General features: G+C 47.0%; 1 protein-coding gene across 5 annotated transcripts in view; it reads left to right on the top strand.

Annotated features, from left to right (window-relative positions):
* Positions 1-23,218, top strand: part of DHX30 (DExH-box helicase 30) — a 34,954-nt gene that overhangs the window by 10,048 nt on the left and 1,688 nt on the right. For all 5 annotated transcript variants that reach the window (XM_075492158.1, XM_075492157.1, XM_075492156.1 and 2 more), the window contains 15 exons: positions 6,290-6,420; positions 8,717-8,827; positions 10,905-11,260; positions 12,058-12,184; positions 12,925-13,074; positions 13,855-14,007; positions 15,573-16,394; positions 17,570-17,648; positions 18,456-18,560; positions 19,701-19,876; positions 20,881-21,087; positions 21,484-21,565; positions 22,073-22,266; positions 22,350-22,509; positions 22,801-22,958. In XM_075492158.1, the coding sequence (XP_075348273.1) occupies positions 6,290-6,420; positions 8,717-8,827; positions 10,905-11,260; positions 12,058-12,184; positions 12,925-13,074; positions 13,855-14,007; positions 15,573-16,394; positions 17,570-17,648; positions 18,456-18,560; positions 19,701-19,876; positions 20,881-21,087; positions 21,484-21,565; positions 22,073-22,266; positions 22,350-22,509; positions 22,801-22,958 (3,011 nt within the window). The remainder of the gene's footprint in view (positions 1-6,289; positions 6,421-8,716; positions 8,828-10,904; positions 11,261-12,057; positions 12,185-12,924; positions 13,075-13,854; positions 14,008-15,572; positions 16,395-17,569; positions 17,649-18,455; positions 18,561-19,700; positions 19,877-20,880; positions 21,088-21,483; positions 21,566-22,072; positions 22,267-22,349; positions 22,510-22,800; positions 22,959-23,218) is intronic.

Genomic DNA, 23,218 nt, shown 5'->3' with positions numbered 1-23,218 from the left:
TCAACAGAGCAAATTAACTTACTTCTAAAGTAAATGCTAAACCACCCCAAATTATTGTTTAATGAGCTGGTTCAGGTGTTGCCTGAGAAAAATAGTAAACCAGTTTTTGTTTGTTTTTTTTTTTTCTTCCCTCTTTCGTACTTCATTCCTCAGCGCTTTTTCTAACGTGCGTTTTCAGAGAAGTACTTGAGTACTTTATCTTTGAGCTTTGGCTCACTTTCCTGTAGCGCCTGTTGCCATCGGTGGCTCGCCAGCATGGTTCCATGTCGTGGCTGTCCCTGTGAGGTGCTTGGGGGTGCTGGTGGGGACGCGACTCTGGACAGGGGGGGGATGCCCGGCAGCCGTGCGAGGGCCACGTGGGGAGAGCTTGCTGGGATTGGCCTCATCCTTCCAATCTGTGTGGTGGATTGACCATGCAAGGCTCTTCTGGCGAGAGTTTGGTGATAGCGGAAGATTCATTTCAGACAAGCAAATAGAAAGTCCTTAGGATCTCATTGTAAGTCTGCCCTACCTGTGCAGCTGCTACTTGAACAGGTAGAAATCATAAAAGTTAGCTTAAAAAACTATTTATGAGGGCAAGTTCTAAGCCTTCAACTTGTAAACTCATGTTGTGTTAGCTATCCTCATTTGACTGCTTTTGTTATTAGCCTCGGATACAAACATGGAAAAATCAACTCAGATCTGAGGCCAGCTTACAAAATGGCAGTGTTATATTGGTATTAATATCTAAGGCTTCGCTTTGTTGGCCCAGAGGGTGGGATTTTGGAGCAGAATCTGTGAAGAAGAGAGCTTCTCTGCCTGCTCAGCCAGGTCTGTGGCACTTCTCGCTCTTTCCTTAGACTTACGTGATCTTGACCTCTGGTTTGCTCTAAGAAAGAATCTTTCCCTGAGACTAATTAAATTTGCTGTCTCATAGTATCACAGAAGAATTTAGGCTGGACTGAAGCTCTGGATGCCGTGTGGCCTGATCCTCTTCTCAGAGCAGGGCCAGACTGGAGCAGGTTGGTCAGGGCTGTGTCCAGCCGAGTTCTGGGTGTCTCCAAGGTTGGAGGTTGGCCATTGGTCATTCTTGTTCTCTGGTGATCTCACTTGCTTTTGAAGAAGCCTTGTCAGTTTTACCAATTTTTAAGTTTGTTCTTGCGTAGGCAAGAACTGCATGTGTGTTTTATTACTGTTTCTACTTGAAAGGAGCCTTGGTCAGGGTCGCTAGATGATAGTTAAAAAACCCCAAAAAGCACAAAAAAGTAGTCTTGTTTTGGGGTACTCCAAACTGAACTGCCAGGTGGAACCTTCTCCATCTCTCCCTAGTAAAACACGTCTAGGCTAATGCCTTATGAAACGGATATTATGGAGCCACAGGGCTTTCTTCTTCCCTGTGAACTTTTGATGTGTTAGGAGCATTCTTCACTGACTTGAATTTATTACTGCGGGGGCTTATAGCTTGATGAGCGTTGTATTTAATAGTTTGTCCTTGCTGCTCATTTGTTGCTTCTCTAGGGATGCTTGTTTGTTGCTTCTCCAGGGAAGAGAATTTGAGGGAAGACAGAAACTGTCAAAATCAATCTAAGACTCCTCTGTCTTCCTTGAACAAGACTATGGGCCATTTTATATGTGCTGTTGTTGTACCTGACAGTGTCTTTACTTGTCAGGTTTGATGGGGTTAATAAAAGGCTTAGCCACTACAGCTAGGAGCTTTTTTCCCTTTTCTTTCAGCGTTGCTTGGAATGATCATTGACTTTCACAATCAAGTTAAGCTAAAGCACTCACTGGCTTTGAGGAACTTAAATTAGTTAATTGGCTTCTTTGATAACCCCACCCTGAATTGTCTGCTACCCAAGACAGGCTTTTAATATTCCTTCGTGATCACGGAGCTGCGCTATGGACATTATATGTGGTTCTGGCTGGGTAGGAACTGGGTATGAAAATCAACTCTATTTTTGGGGGAGTATTAGGTTATACTCCTTGCCTCTGCAGGGCTGTGACTACTGCTAATATGATTGCTACCCAAATACCCATTCTCAGCAGTGAGAGAACTAAGATACTCTTTGGAGGAAGATGCCAAGAAATCCAATCTGGCAGGGAAGGAAACATTCTGCAAATCCCGTTCTGCAATTTTGGATTGTTTCTTTAAAATCTAGGAGTGAGGCATGGCTTCATGCAAGATAAGATCCTTTCAGCGCTCAAATTCGGGATAAGAATGGGCTGAGGGTAATCCATCAAGCCTTAGAGTCGCTGTTGATACGTCAGATGGTGCTGCTGAATATGGCATTGTCAGCTGTGAAGAATACATTGTGTCTCGGTTGGTAATTCAGAGTCTGATCTGCAAGCCAGAACTAGGCTTTGTTATTTAGAGATCCTATTCTTCTTTGCTCTAGAATGGATTAAATATTTAGTCCTGACTGAGGAGTCACCTCAGAATGTGAGAAATTGGCTCTGTCCGTAGGTAATTGCATTTTCTTCCGGGCATTTAAGAAGCATGTACTACTTACCTCTGCCTGTTACTTATCACAAAATTTCTCAGGGTATTGTTTTTGAAAGGGGAAGCAACTAGAGGCCAAAGAATACAGCCTGATGCTAGAGGTTTTTTTTTTTTTAATTTCTCATTTATTAAGTGAATTTTATAGTGCATTTGGGAATTGTGTTACTACTCCTCCCTCCATGCATCCCAGCGATATGGAATGGAACTGCAGAGTGCCAAAATCTTAGTCATTTTTCCAGTTTTCTTGAACAGGTCAAAGTCTGAATATAGTGGTGCTTGCCGTATGAGTAGGTAGAAATGTCACATTTGCTGTATAATTAAAGAAAAATCGTCTTGTAGTTCTTTGTTAGGCTGAGACCATTTTCATGCTCTCCTGGCCAACACATAGAGGGTAATTCATGGACAAATAGTGCTCATAAATCAGAGTACTTCCTGCATATTCCCCTGTAATTGTCCAAGAGTTTTGCCCAAGTATGTGTGAGAAACAGCAGCCTGTGGGCTTTTTAAATTATTCTTTATAATGGAAGATACCATGGCTGACCATCATGCATACGAGAGCGGCAGAAAGCCCATCGTGCGCTGCATCGTCTTTTCAACATCGGTATAGTCGAAGGAGATTGAGGAGGCAGCAGTTTTAATGTGTTCATTTTGACGCTGCCCTCTAAATACCAGCTTGTCCGCTACATACCAGGTTGAAAAAAGTAACACCCACCTGAGCCAGTTCCAGCTGCGAGTCAGAGTTAGACAATTGTGGAATTACAATATGACCTGTCTTCAGATGATACCCAGCTCTCGACATCCTTATCGCAGGCTGTGGAGGTTGTATTTCAGTATCTCCCTATATTTGTTAGGGAACCCAAATTCTTTCTTTTCTGTATCTGGTCCGTTTGGTTTCCAAATAAGGTTTCACTGAGATTCAGCTGGTTCTTCTATGGGTTGGAGGAAGAAGTCTCACAAATAAGTGTCAGTAATAATTCTTCCTTTTTTTTTTTTTTTTTTCCTGTGCTCTGGATGAGCATACTGTTTCTTTTGCTGGAGAGGGTGATATGATCAGCAACATGGTTTTTTGCTCTCCCTTACCCAAGTATCCACAGTCTGACAAATGTTAGGTCTGCTGTGGTACAACATAATTCTCTTGCCTTCCCTAAAATCTCTATGATTTCCCCGTTGGTCAGCTTTCAGGTGAGCCCTCATAATACATCCTCATAACTTCAGTTTTCCCTTGCTGAGCAGCTTCTTGGAGAATGTCTTTTTCACATGCCTGTATTACAGAGCCTTTCTCTTAAATGCTCGCTTGCTTCTCTGGAGCCAGTTATGGTGTATTTTCATTATAGCAACTCTGCAATCAAGAGTTTTCAGCAAAACATTGTGGCAGATCTTGGTGATGCTCTAATGAGCACGACTGTTGGGTCATTTCTCCTCGGATTTGGTAGCTCAATCTGAAATTCCAGATTCTGGCAGTATGGCTGATTGTGTGTTGCTGACTTCTGATTCATTGCTGAAACTTCCCCATAATACCTGTAGAGAATTAGAAGCCGCCTCAAAAGTAGTGTCCAAACCCATTGATGGTCTGCAAGAAGATTCATGAAGTTCTGACTGCCTGGGGAACGTGTGTGTTTGATGTTGAGCGGACATAGGATGAGAACGGCCTAGCTGTGCTTGCGGCTGCCAGAATAGGAGATCCCATTCCTCTCTCCTGTTCCCTTGCACTGGTTTTGGGTACCTGCAGGACTGTGCAGTTGGCTGATTTACTTCTGAGCCCAGCAAAAACCAGTGTACTCCATTTTTCTGGTTTAGTTTTCTGTCGGATTAGGGCTGCAAAGCATCTCCCTGTACATTTGGGTTTGTGCCGGAGCTGGAGCAGCGGTGGTGTTGGAGCCTGGCAGAAGTGGCACCTACCCCTCGCCGCAACAGTGAGCTGTTAGACCTGCCCGACTGTGTAGCGTAACTACGGCCAGAATTGTTATCACATTAACCTTAATCTGATCTTGCTTGGGCTGCTGCTCAAAATAAAGGCTTTCCCCTATAGTGCTGGATGCAACCGTGATGCATGTGAGAGGTGAGTTGGAGCAGCTTCCTCGCCAGCTAAAACTGCTGGTGTTGGCATCGGGAAGGAGTCTGGAACCATGAGGTGGGCGTGACGTTGCTCTGTCTGGGGGCAGTGTGATTTTTTTTTTTTTTTTTTTTTTTTTAAAGAGAGTGATTTGAACTGATCATTAATATCCGCTTCCTGCAAGTGCCGTAGCCTGAGCAGCATTTCTCGCCTGTTGGGGCAGGGGACCTGTGCTCAGCTAGCCAGTCCTACCTGCTCTCAGTACCTGCCGCCTCAGGCGCTGCTTCTTGGCTTCCTGCTTGGGCTGGTTTATCTCCAAAAACTGTGTTGGCAAACTTCTTTCCAGGGGGTTCTCTGAGCAATTTAGTACAAAACCATATTCCCAGCCTCTAACCAAGCCATCTCAATAAATTCAGGGAGAAGTCCCCAGGCATTATTTCGCGTTACTACCAATGGCTGGATCTAATGTGTGACTTGTCTGTTGTCAAGACCCTTGATTTAACCCTGAGGTGGTATGCATCATTCAGGAGGGGGATGCAAATACCAAAGCCTGTTCAAAATAGTTATTGCTCAGTTTGTTTCTGATATCGAAGAATGACAAACAAAGCTGCTTTTGCCTCCATAGTGAGGAAACAGCACCAACTCCATGCATTAATCTGGGCTTTCAATTCTGTGCTAGGATATTTGTATTCAGATTCAGCAGGTATATGTAGGCTGTTGTTTTTTCTGTCGATGCTGTATTCTTTTGGGAGAAAAAAGTCTTTCCAAACTGTTACGTGATTGTTGGCGTCACTGAATCATGCAGGTAGACTGTGAGTGCTGCAGTTCTAACTAGAGGATATTCATACTTTTAAGAGGTGGAAACAATCTGTGCATTTCAGAAGAATGGGACTGTGCTGGTCTTGGCTGGGATAGAATTAATTTTCACAGTAGCTGGTATGGGGCTGTGTTTTGGATTTGGGCTGGAAACAGTGTTGATAACACAGGGATGTTTTCGTTACTGCTGAGCAGTGCTGACACAGTCAAGACCTTTTCTGCTTCTCACCCCACCCGGCCAGCGAGTAGGCTGGGGGGGCACAAGGAGCTGGGACACAGCCGGGACAGCTGACCCCAGCTGCCCAAAGGGATATTGCATACCATATGACATCGTGCGCAGCAATAAACCCGGGGGGAGGTTGGCCGGGGGGCCGCTGCTCGGGGACTGGCTGGGCATCGGTCGGTCAGTGGTGAGCAATTGTTTTCATTTGCATCGCTTGTCTGTCTTGGGCTTTATTTCTCTCTCTTTGTTGTTTTCCTTCTCATTACAATTTATTATTATTATTTTATTTTATTTCAATTATTAAACTGTTCTTATCTCAACCCACGAGTTTTCTCGCTTTTACCCTTCCAGTTTTCTTCCCTCCATCCTGCTGGGGGGGAGCGAGCGAGTGGCCGTGTGGTGCTTAGTCGCCAGCTGGGGTTAAACCACGACAGGGACATCCAGTATTGTTTCCCATTTTGGATTTGCACTGTCATCTTGCGTTTGAAGCTCAGGAGACTTTGCACTCCTGTGTACCGTTTTGCTGATGCCTGGAGACATTGTAGGTGAACCACGTATTAAGTGGTTCTTTTCTATCTCTGCTTACTTTTCTATCTGTAACCTTAGAGACATTAATGCTCACAGAGCTGCAGTGAAGCAGGTGTTATAACATGTCTTTGAACAGGACTGCACAAGAATTAGAAGACATTTAGTTGCTCTGTTTGGTTTTTTTTTCCAGATTCCAGAGACTTATTAAAGGAATTTCCACAGCCTAAAAACTTGCTCAACAGCGTGATTGGACGAGCCCTGGGCATTTCTCATGCAAGGGACAAGCTGGTGTACATCCATACTAATGGGCCAAGAAAAAAGGTAATCCTGTTGTGCTGGGGATGGGTGGCGGGTAGGTATGTTGCACATCGAGTGGGAAGTGAGCCAAGAATACTGCTAATCCTGGAAGTAACTCTTTAATAGAGAAAAGTACAGAAGTGTTTTAATTCCACGTAAAAGTTGTGTGATAATCTTTCAAACAAGAAATATTCTCACTTCATCCTGTTTCTCTTTATTTTCACATACTTTAATAGGGATATACATGTAAGTCCTGTCCCTCTCCTTTTGTGTGTGGAAGGATGGATTTTTTTCCTTCTAAGTAGCTTGCTGTCACCTGCTTTTCTCAGCAGAAAGACACATAGTCTGTGCTCAAATGTGTTGGGCTATGTACTTTGCTGCTGTAGAAAATTAAAATATATTTTAATATGTATTTTAGATCTTAGTAGGCCTAGATTTTCTTGTAGATTCTAATAGAATAAATGCCTAAGCCTAAAATGTTCAATTGCAACCAGAAAAGAAGAATTTGTTTGCAATGGAGGGAGGCTTCTAATACTACTTAAGGGCAAAATGAAATACAGACTCTTTTTTTTTGTTAGATGAAGCAGAGGAATTTCAAGCAAAGTTTGCCAAGTAGTTGGAGCACTGACTGGGATGTGAGAGGCCTAGATCCAAATCTGTGCTCTAAACTGAGCAGAAGTTCCCAACTGGTGGGTGCTCTGTGTTCAAGGGTTTGACTCCTCTTATCATACCAGCTCTCCTTCCAGAGCAGAAAGCCCTTTCCAGCTGAAGTTTAACTGTAATGTACATTCCAGGAAAAGATTCAGTTCTGATGGATTAACATTTTCCAGTAACATTGTCTAAAATTTCCCAGACAGTTTTTATTACCACATCCTTTGTAAGCATCCCTGCATTTTAGGCAATACATTAATAATGGTTACTTTAGAGTTCCTTTATTATTTGTGTTTTTGTGTTTCTTGCTTTTTCTCGAGCAGTAGTGCAGTTTCCTAACTTAAATTTTGGAATGCCATGACCAGTGCCTCATCGTTTTAGTTTCCGTAATCAGTTCGCATTCTTGTTAGCACGTAAATAGATTAACGTTGAGTGTAACTTCAGGTTAAAAAACCACCAAAACAAAACAGCAAACACCAAAAACCCCAAAAGCCAATAGAGGAGCTGTTGGAGAAAATGAGGGCTGGATACCAAAAAACAAAACACCAACCTAGAAAACGTTTGGGGACAGAAGGGCAGGTGAGACAAACTGGAGAAGTCTCGCTTGGAAGTGGGCAAGGTTTTTTCGTGAGTGCCAAGTAACTTGGCCTTCATGAGACAACTTTTTTCTCCACAGGTCTGTGCCTTTTCATGCAGAGCCCCTAGGCAAAATGCGTAGCAATTTCCTACAGTTAGATGAGATTCAGATGGCAGGCAGCCAGCCAGATGTAGGCTGTGGAAAAGTCGGGAGCCTTTTCTCTAGCCTTATAGGTGGGGTTTTCCCAGCGGACCAAAATGCCACCTTTCATCTTTGCTGCAGTAACAGGAGAGAATTCCTTAGGCATTTCCCTCCTTTGAGCCTTGCAGAAACTCAGCTGCAGCATCTGCAGGGCCAGGAGTAGAACGAGTTCTTCATTGGGAGCAATGTTTTCAAAAGGGCAGGGTTCAGCTTTCAGTATTCTTTGCCTTTGCAGGTTTTTCAGCTGCTCTCATCCAGCCGTACTGGTGTAAGAGGAGCTCTGGTGGTACTGTTACTTCTCTTAATAGCTTGTGTTGGGCAGCACATCCTGAAGGCTGGGTTCTTATGTACCCAATGAGTATGGTAGCTGCCTGTGTAACTGTGATGAAATACGCTGCTAATTAAAATGACAGCAAGGAAGCAGTTAGGAAGATTTGCTTGCCATTGCAACTGGAAATGTGTCAGAGAGTGCATCTTGCTTCTCGGGCCTGATCTGGTATGCTGCAGTGTACATAGGAACAGTTACTCTGAAATGGAATTGTTCTTGTAATGAGCTCTTGGCGTTTGATTCCTCTGAGCTGACACACTGCAGCCTGTGAAGCTCCGGCCCAGAGTACGTGGCACTGTGCTGGAAGTCAGCCTGGCTTCTGGGCCTGCCTCAGCTGTGCAGCTTCTCTGCGACTGGGTACCTCGTATCCCTTTTTCAGGCTTTTCTTTCTAAGTTACTGGAATGGAACTTCCTGTAAAGGGACTGAACAAGGAGTTTGGGTTTTTCATTTGTAGCTTCCTTCTTTGCCGGGACTTCAGAGTTGTCTGAAGTAGCTATGCTCCTGGTGGAGAAGAGAGATTGTTCTGTGCTGTCTCACTTTACTGGTTATCTTTGCTTTTCAGAAAGTCACTCTGCATATAAAGTGGCCTAAGAATGTGGAAGTGGAAGGCTACGGGACCAAGAAGATTGATGCCGAGAGGCAAGCAGCAGCTGCAGCATGTCAGCTCTTCAAGGTGAGCTTAGGCTCCTCCTTAGCTTGGACAAACAAGCTTTTAAGTGTGCAGGCCTCATCCGTTTTGGTGATAGGATTTTTGACTTTTATCTCTCTCTTTGCCTGTTCACTTTCTTAGTTGGCCTATCTGTTAATCGAGGGTAGAGGGTGAAGTCTCGAGCTGTCTGAATCCATTTGAGCTTAAAAGCCCACTTACTTCAGCCAGGCGTGAACTCCCTAAATTCTTTGAGTTCTAGTCTTTGTGCTTTATGTCCTAGACCTTAATCAGCTTTTATCTTAGTCTCAGCATCTATGGTGAGAAGTAGAGCTTCCCTCCAGTATATTTGCTGTTACTGTTCACTAACTCACACTTCTGTCAGTCTACCTGTGTGTATTTGCAAGCGTAGGACCTCCAGAGGCTCTTGTTTTCTCTTTGTGTAAGCCATACCGTGTCAATTATGTGTTCTGTTTTATGATTACTCTTTTAAAGTTACACTAGTCTGCCACTTCTTTATGGCTGGAAATAGTTGATATGCATGCACGGCCAGTGTCAAACAAGTACAGTAAAGTTCTAAAGGTCACTGTTTAAGATATGGTGTTACATAGCAGCTATCTGAGAATAAAATATAGTTTTGTCTTCAGCTCTGCCACTGACTGTTGTCTGTCACCTTGAGCAAGTGAGTTTGCTTTTGGAGTTTCCCTTTTATCTATGGAGTAGGAACAGTGATATCTTCCTACTAAGGAGCCTAGAAAAGATACTGTAGGTGCTCTGACAATGGCAGCTTTTTGATTTGCTCATAGATCAAGAAAGCTACATTAAGAAATAACTACTTAGTTTTTAAATTAAGCCTTCAGAAGTTAAGAATTGCAGCATTAAAACTAGTAGTTTCTTCAGCTGGCCTCTGTGCTTAGACTAGTTTCTTGAATCCTGTGATTAGCAAAACTTGTTTCACTGACTGACTTCATTCCACTTGAAGCATGGTTGGTGCCCATTCAATTAACATTCACTGGAAATATATTCTTGTTTTACCCTCACTAGTCAGTGTGCAACAAAAGCATTGTTTCCTGGAAGTTTTTGAAGGAAAAAAAATCCTACCTACACTTATAATATCTTTTTCCCCAAATTTTGGAAATTGCTAAGCTGTACTTTAGTTTAGAACTTAAAACCCCCAAGCCCCAACACCCTGAAACGATAGATTCAGCATGCAAAGCTTTAACTCTGGTGCTAAACCGATAACCCGACAGAAGTCCCTCACGATGGGAGGCCTTGTGCAATCATAACTATAGAAATAGCTACAAATGCTGCTTTAAATAGTCAGCAGTTCAAGAAAAGTAGTAGTGTCTAATTGGTGCAGAGAGTGTCTGAATATAGTGACTTTGAGTAGAGCAGCTAGCAAAGTGAATTCTTGCTGTCTTAGACACTCCTAAAGCACAAAATAATACAGCCTTGTCTAATATGGGGCCACTGAGAGGCCTAAAGATGCAACTTCTAATTTATTGCAGCGGTCTGGTAAGACATGGCGTGTGTTGCACTCTAGATATGTCTGGAGCTTCAGGTAAGGTTCAGTCCTAAATGTAGGTGGTAGGCCAGCAGTAACTAGGAACTCTTCTGTTTCAAAAACTGCTGGGTTAGGGAGGTCTTACTACTGCTTATAGAAATAACTGTTCCTGTGAAAAGAAAGGAGATGAACTATTCCCTGAATTCTCATCTTGTGTTATCCCAGATTATACTTGTTTAGACTAACCTTTCCAGAAAGACGCATTTCATGCTCTGAGCTGGGTTTCAAACCTTCAGAATGCTAAATATAGTTAATAGTTTGTAAAATACCAATAAATCTTGGCCCACCCTTTCTAACAAGCTATGTGATGCTAAGCAGTTGTGCTCTGGGAAGTGAGGTTAGTGAACAGATTCCCTTTCTTAAGAAAAAATGGCAGGAGGAAAGCTTTATGTTTCTGAAAGTCTCTTTTCTTTCTCTCCTTTCTGTGGGATATGAAGAAATTACTCCTGCATTTCTCTCCTTTCCCGGATGGGTCTGGTTTCCTGCAGTTACCCATAGCTGTCTCTTTACTGCAGCTAACAATGCATTTTTCTCTTGTAGGGCTGGGGTTTGCTGGGGCCCAGAAATGAGCTCTTTGATGCTGCAAAGTACCGGCTTCTCGCTGACCAGCTTGGCTGTCCCGACGAGAGGTGGTGCTCAGAGGGCAAGTGGCGCTCCAAGTCCGGACCTTCTCTCGCCGACTTGTCAACCTGCTGGCGACGGATGGAGCCGGACGATTCCATCCAGCCCATGGAACAGGGCAGGATGCCTAAAGCAATGAGGAGGGAAGAGCTGGAGGAAGGGGAGCTAGAGGAAGGGGAACTGGAGGAAGGAGAGCTGGAAGAAGAAGCAATCGATGTTTCTGATTATCTACCTATGGCACATCAGGATGCTCGAACCCCAGGCAGAGATGCAAGGTATGTCTTCTCTGATAGCTGTTAATCCGGGGCAGTAAAGAAGAGAAACTTTTCTTTGTAGCTGATGCACCCCTGCAGTTCCACACAGTTGAGCTGCAGCTTCCTACGTTGCTGGTGTGGCCTGTCGATGGGCCCAGCACTGACTGCTGTACCATTCTCTACGCGAGCAGTAGTGGGGCGGCCTCGTCTCGTACCTGGCTATCATCACAAGGGAATGCACAGGCATCTCCTGGAGTCTTGCCCTTTGGATAGACTGCTGCCTGCTTGTTACCCACCTTTCTTATTCTTTGCCCAAAGAGATTTCCATTCCCAGAAATTGTGCATGTGCACTTAGACCTTTTTTGACCACCCTGGTTTTGAGGGCAATATTAAATCTGCTCCTTTTCATCACCATAGCTGCTTGCTTGATTTCATATTTTATGAGCACAAATCTTGGATTTTTAATACTCAACAGGAATAAGATCCGTAAGGACCTGATGGTGGTGGTTGTGTTTAGGGATGCTCTTTGGATTCAGAATTATGTATTTATTAAATCTGTTAAAATTTGTTGATGCTATCTGGTTTGTAGTGCTAGTGTAAAGGTTTGATTGCTTTTTAGTAGGTGGCTTTACTGAGCTGGGTGATTGTTCTGTGACTGACAGATTTTAGTAGCAAGATGCAACTTGACTTTTCAGATGACCAAAATTATCTGTGCCTTTAACTACTCAGTTTCAGACCTCAGTAGCAGACCTGAAGGGAGGTGGGTCTGAGCACAGAGTGGATATTTGTATATCAAACTGTTCTCATCTTCCATCTAGCCGAGGAGGGAGTTCGATTGAAATGACAGACGACAACACTGCCATCCGTGCCCTGACGCAGTTCCCACTTCCCAAAAATCTCCTGGCCCAAGTGATTCAGATTGCAACCTCTTCCTCCACAGTCAAGGTAAGGTGCTGTTTGACCTCTGCCAGGGACGAAGCTCAAAGTCTCCAGCTGGAATCACTTTGGATGCTTTTTTTTTGGGCAGCTGAGAACTAGGGAGAGAAGGGAAGTTAAAACTAGGCCTAGAAAAATCAGCCTGAAGAGCAAGGAAAAGACTTTGTGGTGAGAATTGAGGAAATGTCTTAATAGAAGCATGAGGAATGTTGTTACTTGAGGCCAGGGCAATAGGGGAGCTGCTGTCTGTATGAAGGAGAATATTTTCTGAGGTGATAGGTTTGCATTTTCCCCATGTATCTGCAAGAAACAGAAGTTTGTGTTACTCGGAGCAATGTGTAATTTCTGTGCTGATGGAATCTTTCCATAACTTGATTCTTGCCAGTATCTGGTGATCTTCCTCCTCGGTATGTGTCACTCACCTCCTTTCTAGACCTCATGTACTTAGCAAACAGGAGCTGTGCTCCAACCCGTAGGCTCTTGATGATGTTCTTCACACAGGTGTCCGCACTCACTTCTGCTTAGCCAGTGCCTTGTGAGCTGGGGGGGGGTGGAATTCAGTGCAGTAAACCTGTTCTAGTGCATTGTTAAAAAAAAAGAAACAAAAAACCCCAAAATAAATTAAAAAAAAACCCCAACAGCTTAAGCTCTGCTTAGAAATACTGGGGTGTGTTTGAAAATGCTTGCCTATTTATGTAGGCTCTTAACATCTCCCCCAGTCTGTCTGATGCTGTTTATATGCCTTTTAGGAATACATGCAGTTCCGTACAGTAGGCACCAAGACCAAGATCTGCAAGCTCACACTCCGCTGGCCCTGTCCGATGACTTTTGCTGCCAAGGGCCGTCGCAAGGTGGAGGCAGAAAACAAAGCAGCGGCACTGGCCTGTCAGAAGCTTAAGGTAAGCACACACGGCTCCTACATCCCATGTCTAATGTGTCTGTGAGTAGAGGCTCCTGGCACCTGACTTACTGTATTTGAGCCTAATGGGGTGATGCCTGAAACTTTCTGATCTTTGACTTCATGCTTAATAAACACGTATTTCTGAACCTTAGGATTCGGTCAAAACTGCTGTTGTACCCCTCTAGTGTCTAATCTGTGATGACCCCATGAAGGCTGTTCTGCTTGTTTTGAGCCCTCGACAAAGTGATGTGTAGGGATGACCCTGGAAGTGTTAGCCTGTCCTCTTGGCCACCTTGCTGCTGTCTAACTAAGACAGACTATCTTCTCATTCTTGCAGGTGGACTAATCCAGACGTATTGCTGCAATAGTTTTGCTGCAGACTCTAGAGTCAGCAGAGGGGAAGTCCAAGCAATAGCGTAGGACTTACTGAATTGGCACGATATACCAGAACCATAGCAAGAGAGTTAACCCAGCCCTTGCAGGAGGGTTTTGTCAGATATAATTGTGGCTGCCGTTTCTTTGATGGGTCTGTTTAAGACCTTCTTGTGAGCGTTGTGTTGGGGGCAGGTAGCAGTTGGCTCCAGTGTGTCCATTTCCCCAGAGTTGAGATGGGATCATGTCTTGTTTCTTGCTGTGGCAAAAGCAGGAAGAGATGAATTTGGAATATGGGGTAAGGAGTTAGCCTATCCGAACGTGTAGGACCCATGTGTTCTATATACCAGCACTTCGTATGCAGCAATCTTGTCTCTGATCGTGTTGTTTGCCTCTTCTTTTGCAGAGCCTTGGCTTGGTGGACAAGAACAACAACCCTCTCAGCCATGCTATGTATAACATGACTTCACTCCGGGAGCTTGGCGAGAACCAGAGGAAACCCTGCCACATCAAAGTCCCTGAAGCTACCCTGCGCAAGATTGAGAACTATCTGAATCATGTAAGGCTTGCTCAGTTCTCTGAGAACCACCTTTGGCTGATCTCATTTAACTTCAGGAATTGCACGTGCCTTGAGAGCTTCATGTCAAAACGTTCAGGGAATTCGTAGCTTGATAGTTTGCCACAAAAACTGATCGGTCTCTGCTGACCTTTGGGGAAGGGAGACTGACCTCTGCCGACTTTTCTGGGCAGTGGGCTTTCTCTGTAAGCACCTCTGACATTTGCCTGTATTGTTTGGCTTTTGAGGTGTTACGGAGTGCAGTTTTGGTTTGTGTGTAGCCTCCTTTGCGGGCTTATGAATGCTGCCTTGTGCAGGTGTTGGTTCCATCAAACTCTGGTTGTGCCTTGTAGCTTTACAAGGGCCGGGTGCCGGTACTTGCACGTTTCCCTTGGGAGTGTCTCTCGCAGTATTGTACATTAGTGGTGGGTGCAGTTCCCCAGGCACCTGGTGGTGCTTTCACCCAGGAAATCCCTCTTCCTGGTGGACCAGTGGTGAACAGACACCCATGGGAGCTGAAGCAGTGCTGAGACAGGGTTCCTTAGGAGCGTTCCCTGTCAAAGCAGGAGTTGGTGCTAAGATAAGATGAGGTTGAGCATAGCTCAGGTACAAATGTGTGTAGCTTATTGAAGTCATTGAAAATAATGCCCGTGTTTGGAAGTTGGCAAGTCACTGATGCAGCACTGATGCAGTACTCTTGGGCCTGAACAGTGAAGATCTTGGGCGGTATTTACAGTGTCTTACACATACTGTAAAATAAATGAAGCAGTAGTGAATGTCCTAGAAAGCCACGACTGTGCCTAAGACAGCAGCCGCTTCTGAATGACCTGCTGTAAGTGACTGAACTAAGGGCTAGGAAAGTTAGAAAAACAGCGGCATCTTGAAGGAACTTGGTCTGCCGCCCATGCTTACACAGACATGAGCTGTCACACCGTGCATGGAAGGGATGGCTTTGTGAATAAGGCTGAATCCAAAAGTACTGATTCGTAGCTGAACTTTTAATCCTGCAAACATCTGGGCCAATGCTTTGATTTGTGTTCTAGATAATTCCTGACCTGTTGTTGCTCCTTTTAGTTCTTCCCATGGGATGTGGGACTTCTGTTTTGCCAAGATAGAATATTTCTGGCTTAGCTGAACGCTTATGTTTTGTGCAAGTTACATGTCTGGGCTTACTGAGGGAGAGAAGGGTGGTGGTGTAACTTGATAGTTTCCAAAAGTTGTCTTTGAGGGGCCGTTGCATCACTTGCATGCAGTGTAGCCACTGACTTGGGGAGCTTAAGTTACTGGTTTGTGCCTGTCAGTTCAGGCATCAGTGCTAATACCTCTCTTAAAATAGGGGACGCAATGAGGAAATGCAGGGAGCTGCCCAAGTTAATTCTCACTTTAAGTAACCTCAATTCAGAATATAAGTGGCTGAGTTACCTAAAATCTGAAGAGACTTCGGCAGAGCTTCGTGGTCACTGCGAAGCCAGTCTGGCTGAGTCTGTTCCACGCGCTTGTTTCTTTCTGTCCTTCTCAGGACTGGTACTAATCTTTTTGTCCCTGCCAACTTTCTCCATCTCTCCCAGTATCCAGTGGACATCAGGGAATCCAGGCCCCGGATTGCTGATGACATGATGAACCTGAGCAAGGAATCTGGTGCGATAAGTGATGCAATCACGGGGAAGACATATATACCCATGTTGGAAGCAGAGGAAGTGCGCCTTAGCCAGAATCTCCTGGCCCTCTGGAAAAGGAGAGGATCCTCGTGGCAGGAGAGCCACCCACTGCCAGTAGATCCTCACAAGGACACCATCCTATCAGCCATTGAGCAGAACCCTGTAGTGGTAATAGCAGGAGACACAGGCTGTGGGAAAACCACAAGGATCCCTCAGCTCCTGCTGGAACACTACATCCTGGAGGGACGTGGCGCCCGCTGCAATGTAGTGATCACCCAGCCAAGGAGGATCAGCGCCATCTCGGTCGCCCAGCGTGTGGCACAAGAGTTGGGTCCCAACATGAGGAAGAATGTGGGCTACCAGGTGCGACTGGAGAGCAAGCCACCCGCCAGGGGAGGAGCCCTGCTCTTCTGCACCGTGGGCATCCTGCTGCGGAAGCTGCAGGGGAACCCCAGCCTGGAGGGTGTCAGCCACGTCGTGGTCGATGAGGTCCACGAGCGAGACGTCAACACTGATTTCCTGCTCATCCTGCTGAAAGGCATCCAGAAGCTCAACCCTGACCTGCGCCTGGTCTTAATGAGCGCCACAGGAGACAATCAGCGTTTCTCGCATTACTTTGGGGATTGCCCTGTGGTCAAGGTGCCGGGTTTCATGTACCCCGTGAAGGAGTACTATCTGGAGGAGATCTTGGCCAAGCTGGGCCGGCACCGACACCGGCACTATGAGATCAAGGTGGGTATGCAGCGTGGTGGTGAAGCTGTTTCCCTTGGATGAGGTGCTGACTTCTGGCATATCAGCAGGGGAGAGCTTGGGCCTGGAATTGGTCCCTCTTTCCTGTGGTGGTTGGACAGCGTTTGCTTAGCTTTAATTCCACATCAACCTTCATGAGGTAAAGTCAGCTTAGTAGAATCCCAGAGTATTTTGATTAAATTATGGATAAAGATGACTTCAGATTTGGGTCTCAGTTACTTTTGTCCCTCTTTAATGTGAAGTTTGTTTATGTTTGAGTAAGCTAACAGCTCATTGTACTTGTGTATGCCTATACGTAGATGCAGACTTGAATGTGTGCAAGCCTGGTCCAAGACTAGGATGCTTATGGCTTACAGCAGTCTGTTACCTAAGCGCTCACCGTCCTGCATGACTGAATTCCCTGATTGCTGCTTTTTGCAACTAGTCTTACTGTTCCTCTGGAAAATGCCCTCCAGACATGTACTCTTGGCTGTGGTGGGTAATCTTACTTCAGTTGTGGGTCATGGAGTCACAGAATTGTTGACGTTGGCCAGGACCTCTAGACATTTTCTAGTCCAGCCTGCTGGACTAGAAGCTGTCAGCCCATTTCTCCATTCTGTAGAGGTGCCTCCCTACAACCATCTGGTGTATCAGCCACTTCTCCCAGTTTCATATCATCAGCAAACTTGCTGAGAGTGTCCCATTGCCTTCAGGGCAATCTTCCCGTCTCTGCTCTGGCTGGGATTTTCACCTGTGCTTTTTAAGCTGGCCTGATAGGTATGTTCCAAATTACGGAGAGATACAAAAGCTGCTGCTCTGTGCCTGGTGGATTTGAAGTCCCAGGTGCATATGGCACAGTTTTGTCCCCAAAAATTTCATGTTAATTTTTGTTGCATGCTGTTTGGTAGAGGTACACAAATCTGTTAGCTTCAAAGTCTGGAGAACGGGAAAGGGACTGTATTTTCTCACTGCACAGCAGAGGAAACTGGCAGCAGTTGTGACCACAGCAGGTTCCAGATGGAGCCAAAACCAGGCTCCTGAGGTTCCTGGCTCCTAGTCCTGGGCAGGCTGTCCAAGTATTTGCTCTCTCCAGAAGATGCTCTGGGAGGCTGCGTGCCTTTCTGCTGTCTGCTAGATTGCTGCTCATTTATCTGCGTGTGTCCTCCTGTTTTATCCAGCAATCAGATGACGAATGTGTCCTTGACCTTGATCTGATCACTGACCTCGTACTCCAGATTGATGCCCATGGAGAACCAGGTAGGTTCTGCCTTGCCCCCTTGCTCTCTTGCCTTTTGTTGGGGGGGAAAAGTGAACCCTGCAGAGCCCAGACCCTTTGCAGAGAAAATATGATGCTGAGCTGACTTCCGCAAGGCCACCTTGAGTTCCTGTTGGACTGAGTGGTCTCGAGCAGTGTGGCATGAGCTAATTCTGAGTCTTTGGCTAAGACAACATCTGAGTCTTCAGTGTCTCGGTCTTAGTGTCCTGAGATACAGCTGTTCCTGGGGTGAGGGGCAAGACTTGTCTGTGCTCCAGTGTTTGCAACATTGTGCTGCACAATTTAGTTATTTTTCTGTATTGGAGACCCATCCCTGTTAAATATCTTTGCCTGGGAGGTGATGTTTTTGTGAGGAAGGCAGGACTCTCAGATGACTTCTAAAAGTTTTAAGCATTTCAAAGCTAGTAGAAGGTATTCACTCTCAAACTACAGGTAGCCTGGTTTCTTTCTGCCTTTAAAACCTTGCCTTAACGACTTCACAGAAGCAGATAGAGCACAGCAGGTATGACGTCTAGATGAACGTTCCCCTGGGTCTGACTTCCCATAATGGCTGTATCTGTCATTTGTTCACGATAAGTATGATGCAGGTTTCCTTAGCGATCAGCTGGCAGGGGGCATCGCAGACCAAGGCCCTGCTTTTCTTTAGGTTTCTTGGGATAAAGGTTGCTGTGGGCTTGGGGAGATAATGGCTGTCCCTTCTGTACAGCAGAAACAGTTTCTGTGTCTCCAGCTGGGGAAAAGCACTTGGATTTCTAGGTCGCTTGTTCTTAACTCTTGCTCTGTTTCAGGTGGGATCCTCTGCTTCCTCCCTGGTTGGCAGGAAATCAAAGGAGTGCAGCAGCGCCTGCTAGAGATGCTCGGATCTCAGAACAGCCGGTACCTCGTCTTACCAGGTGAGATGGCAGTGCCAGACCTTTTCTCCCCGGGATTCAGGAGAATGGATAGGCCAATTGACTTGATGAGCCCCTTCAGCTGTTGCACTCTGATACAGAGCAAGCTTGTACGCTCTGATGTACGTACCTGTTGTGTAATTGTGCATGTTGAGCATGAATAACTCCTCCTAGCAGGGGCCATCCAAATCTGTATGGGATCAGAGAAACTGGCTTCCTGTTTGCCTCCAGCGATTCAGAATTAGGCAAGGAGGAAACTGCTAAATTCTGCATTGCTGTAGCTGCATGCTGAGCCTACATAGCAAAGATCTTCAAGACCTGTTTTGTGGGATGGAGGTGTGCTCTCTAGCTCAGCTTTGATTAGTGAATGTAATGTTCTCTATCCCAGGAGGGAAGTTTATAACGAAAGCCGGTATTACTCTGCAAGGCTGTAGGATTTTTGGGGCTGGTTTGTTTGGGGTGGGTTTTTTTTTTTTAACAGTCTTCCCTATTCAATGTCAAATAAGGCCAGCCAGGAGCACAACTTTGAGCAGCTCAGTTGCTAATAAATGCAGGTGTTTTGTGAAAACTGCATGTTCTTGTGCTCCCCCGCTGTTCTGCGCGGTTGCTGGGAATTTCTCTGCATCCCTGATCTGTAATAGGGCAAATATGGTTTTTGCGTATGTTATACCTAAAAAAGAAGAGTCACAGGCCCTTGCTGATAACCGTTTTTGACCAAGTGAAACCAAATGACAATGAGGATACCCCATTCCCCTGCCCCATAGGCCTTTTGAAAAGTGGGAGCTGCCAGAACTGGACTGTGGGAGGGAGTGGGACTCCTGCTTGGGGCCCAGGGATATTCTGGTGGTGCTGTTAGCCTCTCTGGGATGGGAGGTGATCAGAGCTCCTGCTGATGTTGAGCCATACGTTGAAGCAACTGAAATGAGGCCTTCCCTAATGATGTGTGGAAGATTTTGCCTGGGGTCTGGCTGGCAGGAAACTGCTGACAATGACCATCAGTATTACAAGTGCTGTCCCCATCCCTGTCCCCCATTTCTGGAAGTGGGAGGTGATGGTACAAGAGGGCTGAGAATCTCTGCCCACCCTGGCTTTGTACTGCAAAGCAGCTCAGCAGGGCAGGACTGACTGTTTTTGATCTCCTAGTGCACTCCAACATCCCCATGATGGACCAGCAAAACATCTTCCAGCGGCCTCCACCTGGCGTCAGGAAGATCGTCCTGGCCACCAACATCGCCGAGACCTCCATCACCATCAATGACATTGTCCACGTGGTGGACAGTGGCACGCACAAGGAGGAACGCTATGATCTAAAGACCAAGGTACTGATGTTTTCTCGCCTCTAAGTGTATTTGGGACGTACTGGAGCTAATGGATGTTTTCAGGGCAACATTTGAGATGCCATTAATTGGATGATAGAGCTGCTTCCCATTTGGCCCTTGGGGCACTGGCACTGTGTCCCTGCTTGGAGACAGAGTGTTTGACTTGTCATTCAGAGAGCGTTTGCCTTCACCAACCTCCCTGCCAGGCTCCCCATCGACTTCTGCTGAACAGGCAGAAGGCTGGTGTCTTCAAAGAAAGTTAAGGCAAATCCTGCTCCCTTCCTATCTCTCTGTTACACCGTCTAACATCTGTAGCTTTTCCATTTGCCTTCTGCCTTTTTCTACGATTTCATCGTAAACTGCTCTTGTTTGAAGCTATCTTGACCCCAGGGCCACGTTTCTGGCGGTGTTGCGCCCTGCGAAGGCTTTTGTGCGTACACTTTCATAACAACGTGAAGGCAGCTGTGCCGCTGTTGCTCTTGGAAGAAGGGATTCTGGCTATACACTGCTGCCCCCTTCCCTCCCTGTGCTAGAACATCTTACCGGGCCTGATGGCCATTCACACCTTGGAACAGTTCTAGTTTAAAAACAACCCTTTTATATTTGCCCAGTTTTAACCCAGTTCGTCTCACAATGCAGACCCTGCCTGTGCTAGCATGCGGCAGGACTGGCCTGGGGGAGGCAAGGACCACGCTTCGCTGGCAGCTCCCAGCAGGGCAGCATGATGAGGCCCTGGGGAGCGCAGTGATGTGGAGCCAAGGCAGGTGTCCAGCAGATGGCATCAGGGTCTCATCCATGCACTGAGCGGCTCAGGCCTTCACGCTGCTGCTTGCTGGAGATGGGCTTTGCAAGATGCAGGAGAGTGGGAAAGGCTTCCCTTGCCCTTTAGTGAGATGGTTGATCAGTCGTGAGGAGTTTCTGAGGTCTGTGGACGGGATGGTAGGCTGCATTTAAACACAACAGAGAGCCGTGAGAGCATTCATGCCTAATCCTCCTTCTCTTAGGTGTCCTGCCTGGAAACGGTGTGGGTGTCCAAGTCAAATGTGGTGCAGAGGCGAGGGCGTGCTGGCCGCTGTCAGTCGGGATTTGCCTATCACCTCTTCCCTCGCAGCCGCCTGGACAAGATGCCAACTTACCAGGTTCCAGAGATCCTACGCACCCCACTGGAGAACCTGGTGGTTCAGGCCAAGATCCACATGCCAGAGAAAACGGTAAGCACAGCACATGCCTGCAAGACCGCAGCTGACTGAACCAGCAGGATGCGGCCTGCCTGGTGCCGGTTCCAGAGATGCGATTTGACCGCAAACATGAGTAGGAAAACCCCAAGATGCTGATGACTTTAGTTCTTGCTTTCCTAAATGCAGTGCTGTCTAGGGAAGTTAAGACCGGGAAACGTATACATTACGTAGATTACAGAGTGTGTCTAAAAGACTCTGCAAGAATGGAGAGGGCTGAGCTCATATCCCTGTAGGCAAACAAAGAGGGAGCTGTGTTGCAGTCTGGGGCCCTGGGGCAGGGCAGTGGGCTCCCCGGGGCTCTCCCACACTCCTCTATGGGAAACATGCCTTTTTTTTTAATCTTTTCCCTTCCCCCCCACTGCGTTGCAGGCGGTTGAATTTCTCTCCAAGGCTCTGGACAGCCCTGACATCAAAGCTGTGGATGAAGCAGTGATCTTGCTGCAGGAGATAGGTGAGCTAATGCTGTGTCCTGGTGTGGGTGGGATGGAAACATGTTTGCTGTCTAAACATGGGAAGTGGGAGTTGGCACAGGATCCTGTGGGACAGACTGGGCAGGATTGTCCCTAGATAGGGATGGCAGCTGACGGGGACTTCCCAAAACTCACACGTTGCGGTGCTATTTTATTTCCCATGCTGCTTTGTGCAACAACTGGGAAGAACTTCCCAAAGTTTAGAAAAAGAAAGGGGGGGGAGGGCAGAGAAAGAAGAAAAGCTGGGATCTGGAGTTCATGGCTGGGGTCTTGTGGATTGTCATCTGGCTGTTACAGCCTTTTCTTTGGCCTCGGGTCAGTTAGACCTGGGAGGTTCCGGGTGCTTACTGCAGGCACCTGTGCTGTGTGCCTCTTCTGGAGGTTATACCAAATCTTGCAAGCCCAGCAGCAGGTTCTCCTGGCAGCTCCCCGAAGCCACTGGCCACCACTTTGGCCCCACTTGGTGCTAATGGGTGCGTCTGTTGCAGGCGTGCTGGACCAGCGAGAAGCCCTCACCACTTTGGGCAAACGCCTTGCCCAGATCTCCACGGATCCTCGGCTGGCAAAGGCCATCGTCTTGGCGTCCATCTACCGTTGCCTCCACCCTCTGCTCGTCATCGTTTCCTGCCTCACGCGGGACCCCTTCAGCAGCAGCCTGCAAAACCGTGCAGAGGTGGACAAGGTGAGGAGCCCCTCCTTAGAGGAAGGTAGAAAGCAGGTCGGGAAGGGGCTGCCGCTTGGCTGACACGTGTGTCTGTCTCCCAGGCCAAGGCTGTTCTGAGCCGGGAGAGCGGGAGCGATCACCTCGCGTTTGTCAGAGCTGTGGCAGGCTGGGAGGAGGTGCTGAGACGCAGAGACAGTCGTGCCAGGGATAACTACCTGCAGGACTATTACCTGTACGGCCCCAGCCTTCGCTTCATCAATGGTGAGTCCCAGAGGCCTGCTTCTCCCCTCTGTCCCCTGAACAGGCTGACGCACTGGTGAAGAACGTGGTGCAGAAATGGGGTAGAGTGGGCAGGTGACTGCTGGAGTGGGCGCAGGTTCTGGCTTTGGCACTCGGGAGTGCCAGGGAGACCGCAGGCAGGACCCGTCTCCTGCCCTAGCACCGAGGCTGAGCCTCTAAGGCCGGAGCTGGTGCTGCCCTGCTGAGGTTTTCATTCACAGTGGGGCAAAGAAGAGGGTGAATCTCACTCCCTGGGCTGTCTCCTCCCTGTAGGCCTTGTCAAGCAGTTCTCCGAGAACCTCTACGAAGCCTTCCTGGTGTCGTCCCCATCTGACTGTACCATGCCTTCGTCCGTATGTAACCAGTACAGTGAAGAGGAAGAACTGGTCAAGGGAGTCCTCATGGCTGGGCTCTACCCCAACCTCATCCAGGTACTGGCTCCCTGCTCTGCTATCACTATCCTGGGCTTGCTGGTCGCTGCAGGTAGCACAGGGAAGCACGGAGGTGCCAGAGACGCTTGTGCTCTCTTGGGAGCGTGTCCTAGGCGGGCTGCCTGCTTGTGCTTCTGCGTGCTGCTCCAGTGCTGTCCCTGGATCCCTCCTTGTGAGGAGCGGCCCCCCCAGCCTGCGCAGGTCCATGCTTGGGGTCTTGTAGCTTGGTCTGGGAGCCATCGAGGCGGCATCGTCCTCCT

The sequence above is a fragment of the Mycteria americana genome, chromosome 2 (assembly GCF_035582795.1).
Source record: "Mycteria americana isolate JAX WOST 10 ecotype Jacksonville Zoo and Gardens chromosome 2, USCA_MyAme_1.0, whole genome shotgun sequence".
In the NCBI taxonomy this organism is placed as follows: Eukaryota; Metazoa; Chordata; class Aves; order Ciconiiformes; family Ciconiidae; genus Mycteria; species Mycteria americana.
Note: the sequence above shows the minus strand (reverse complement) of the source record. Positions and strands in the feature narration are given on the sequence as shown.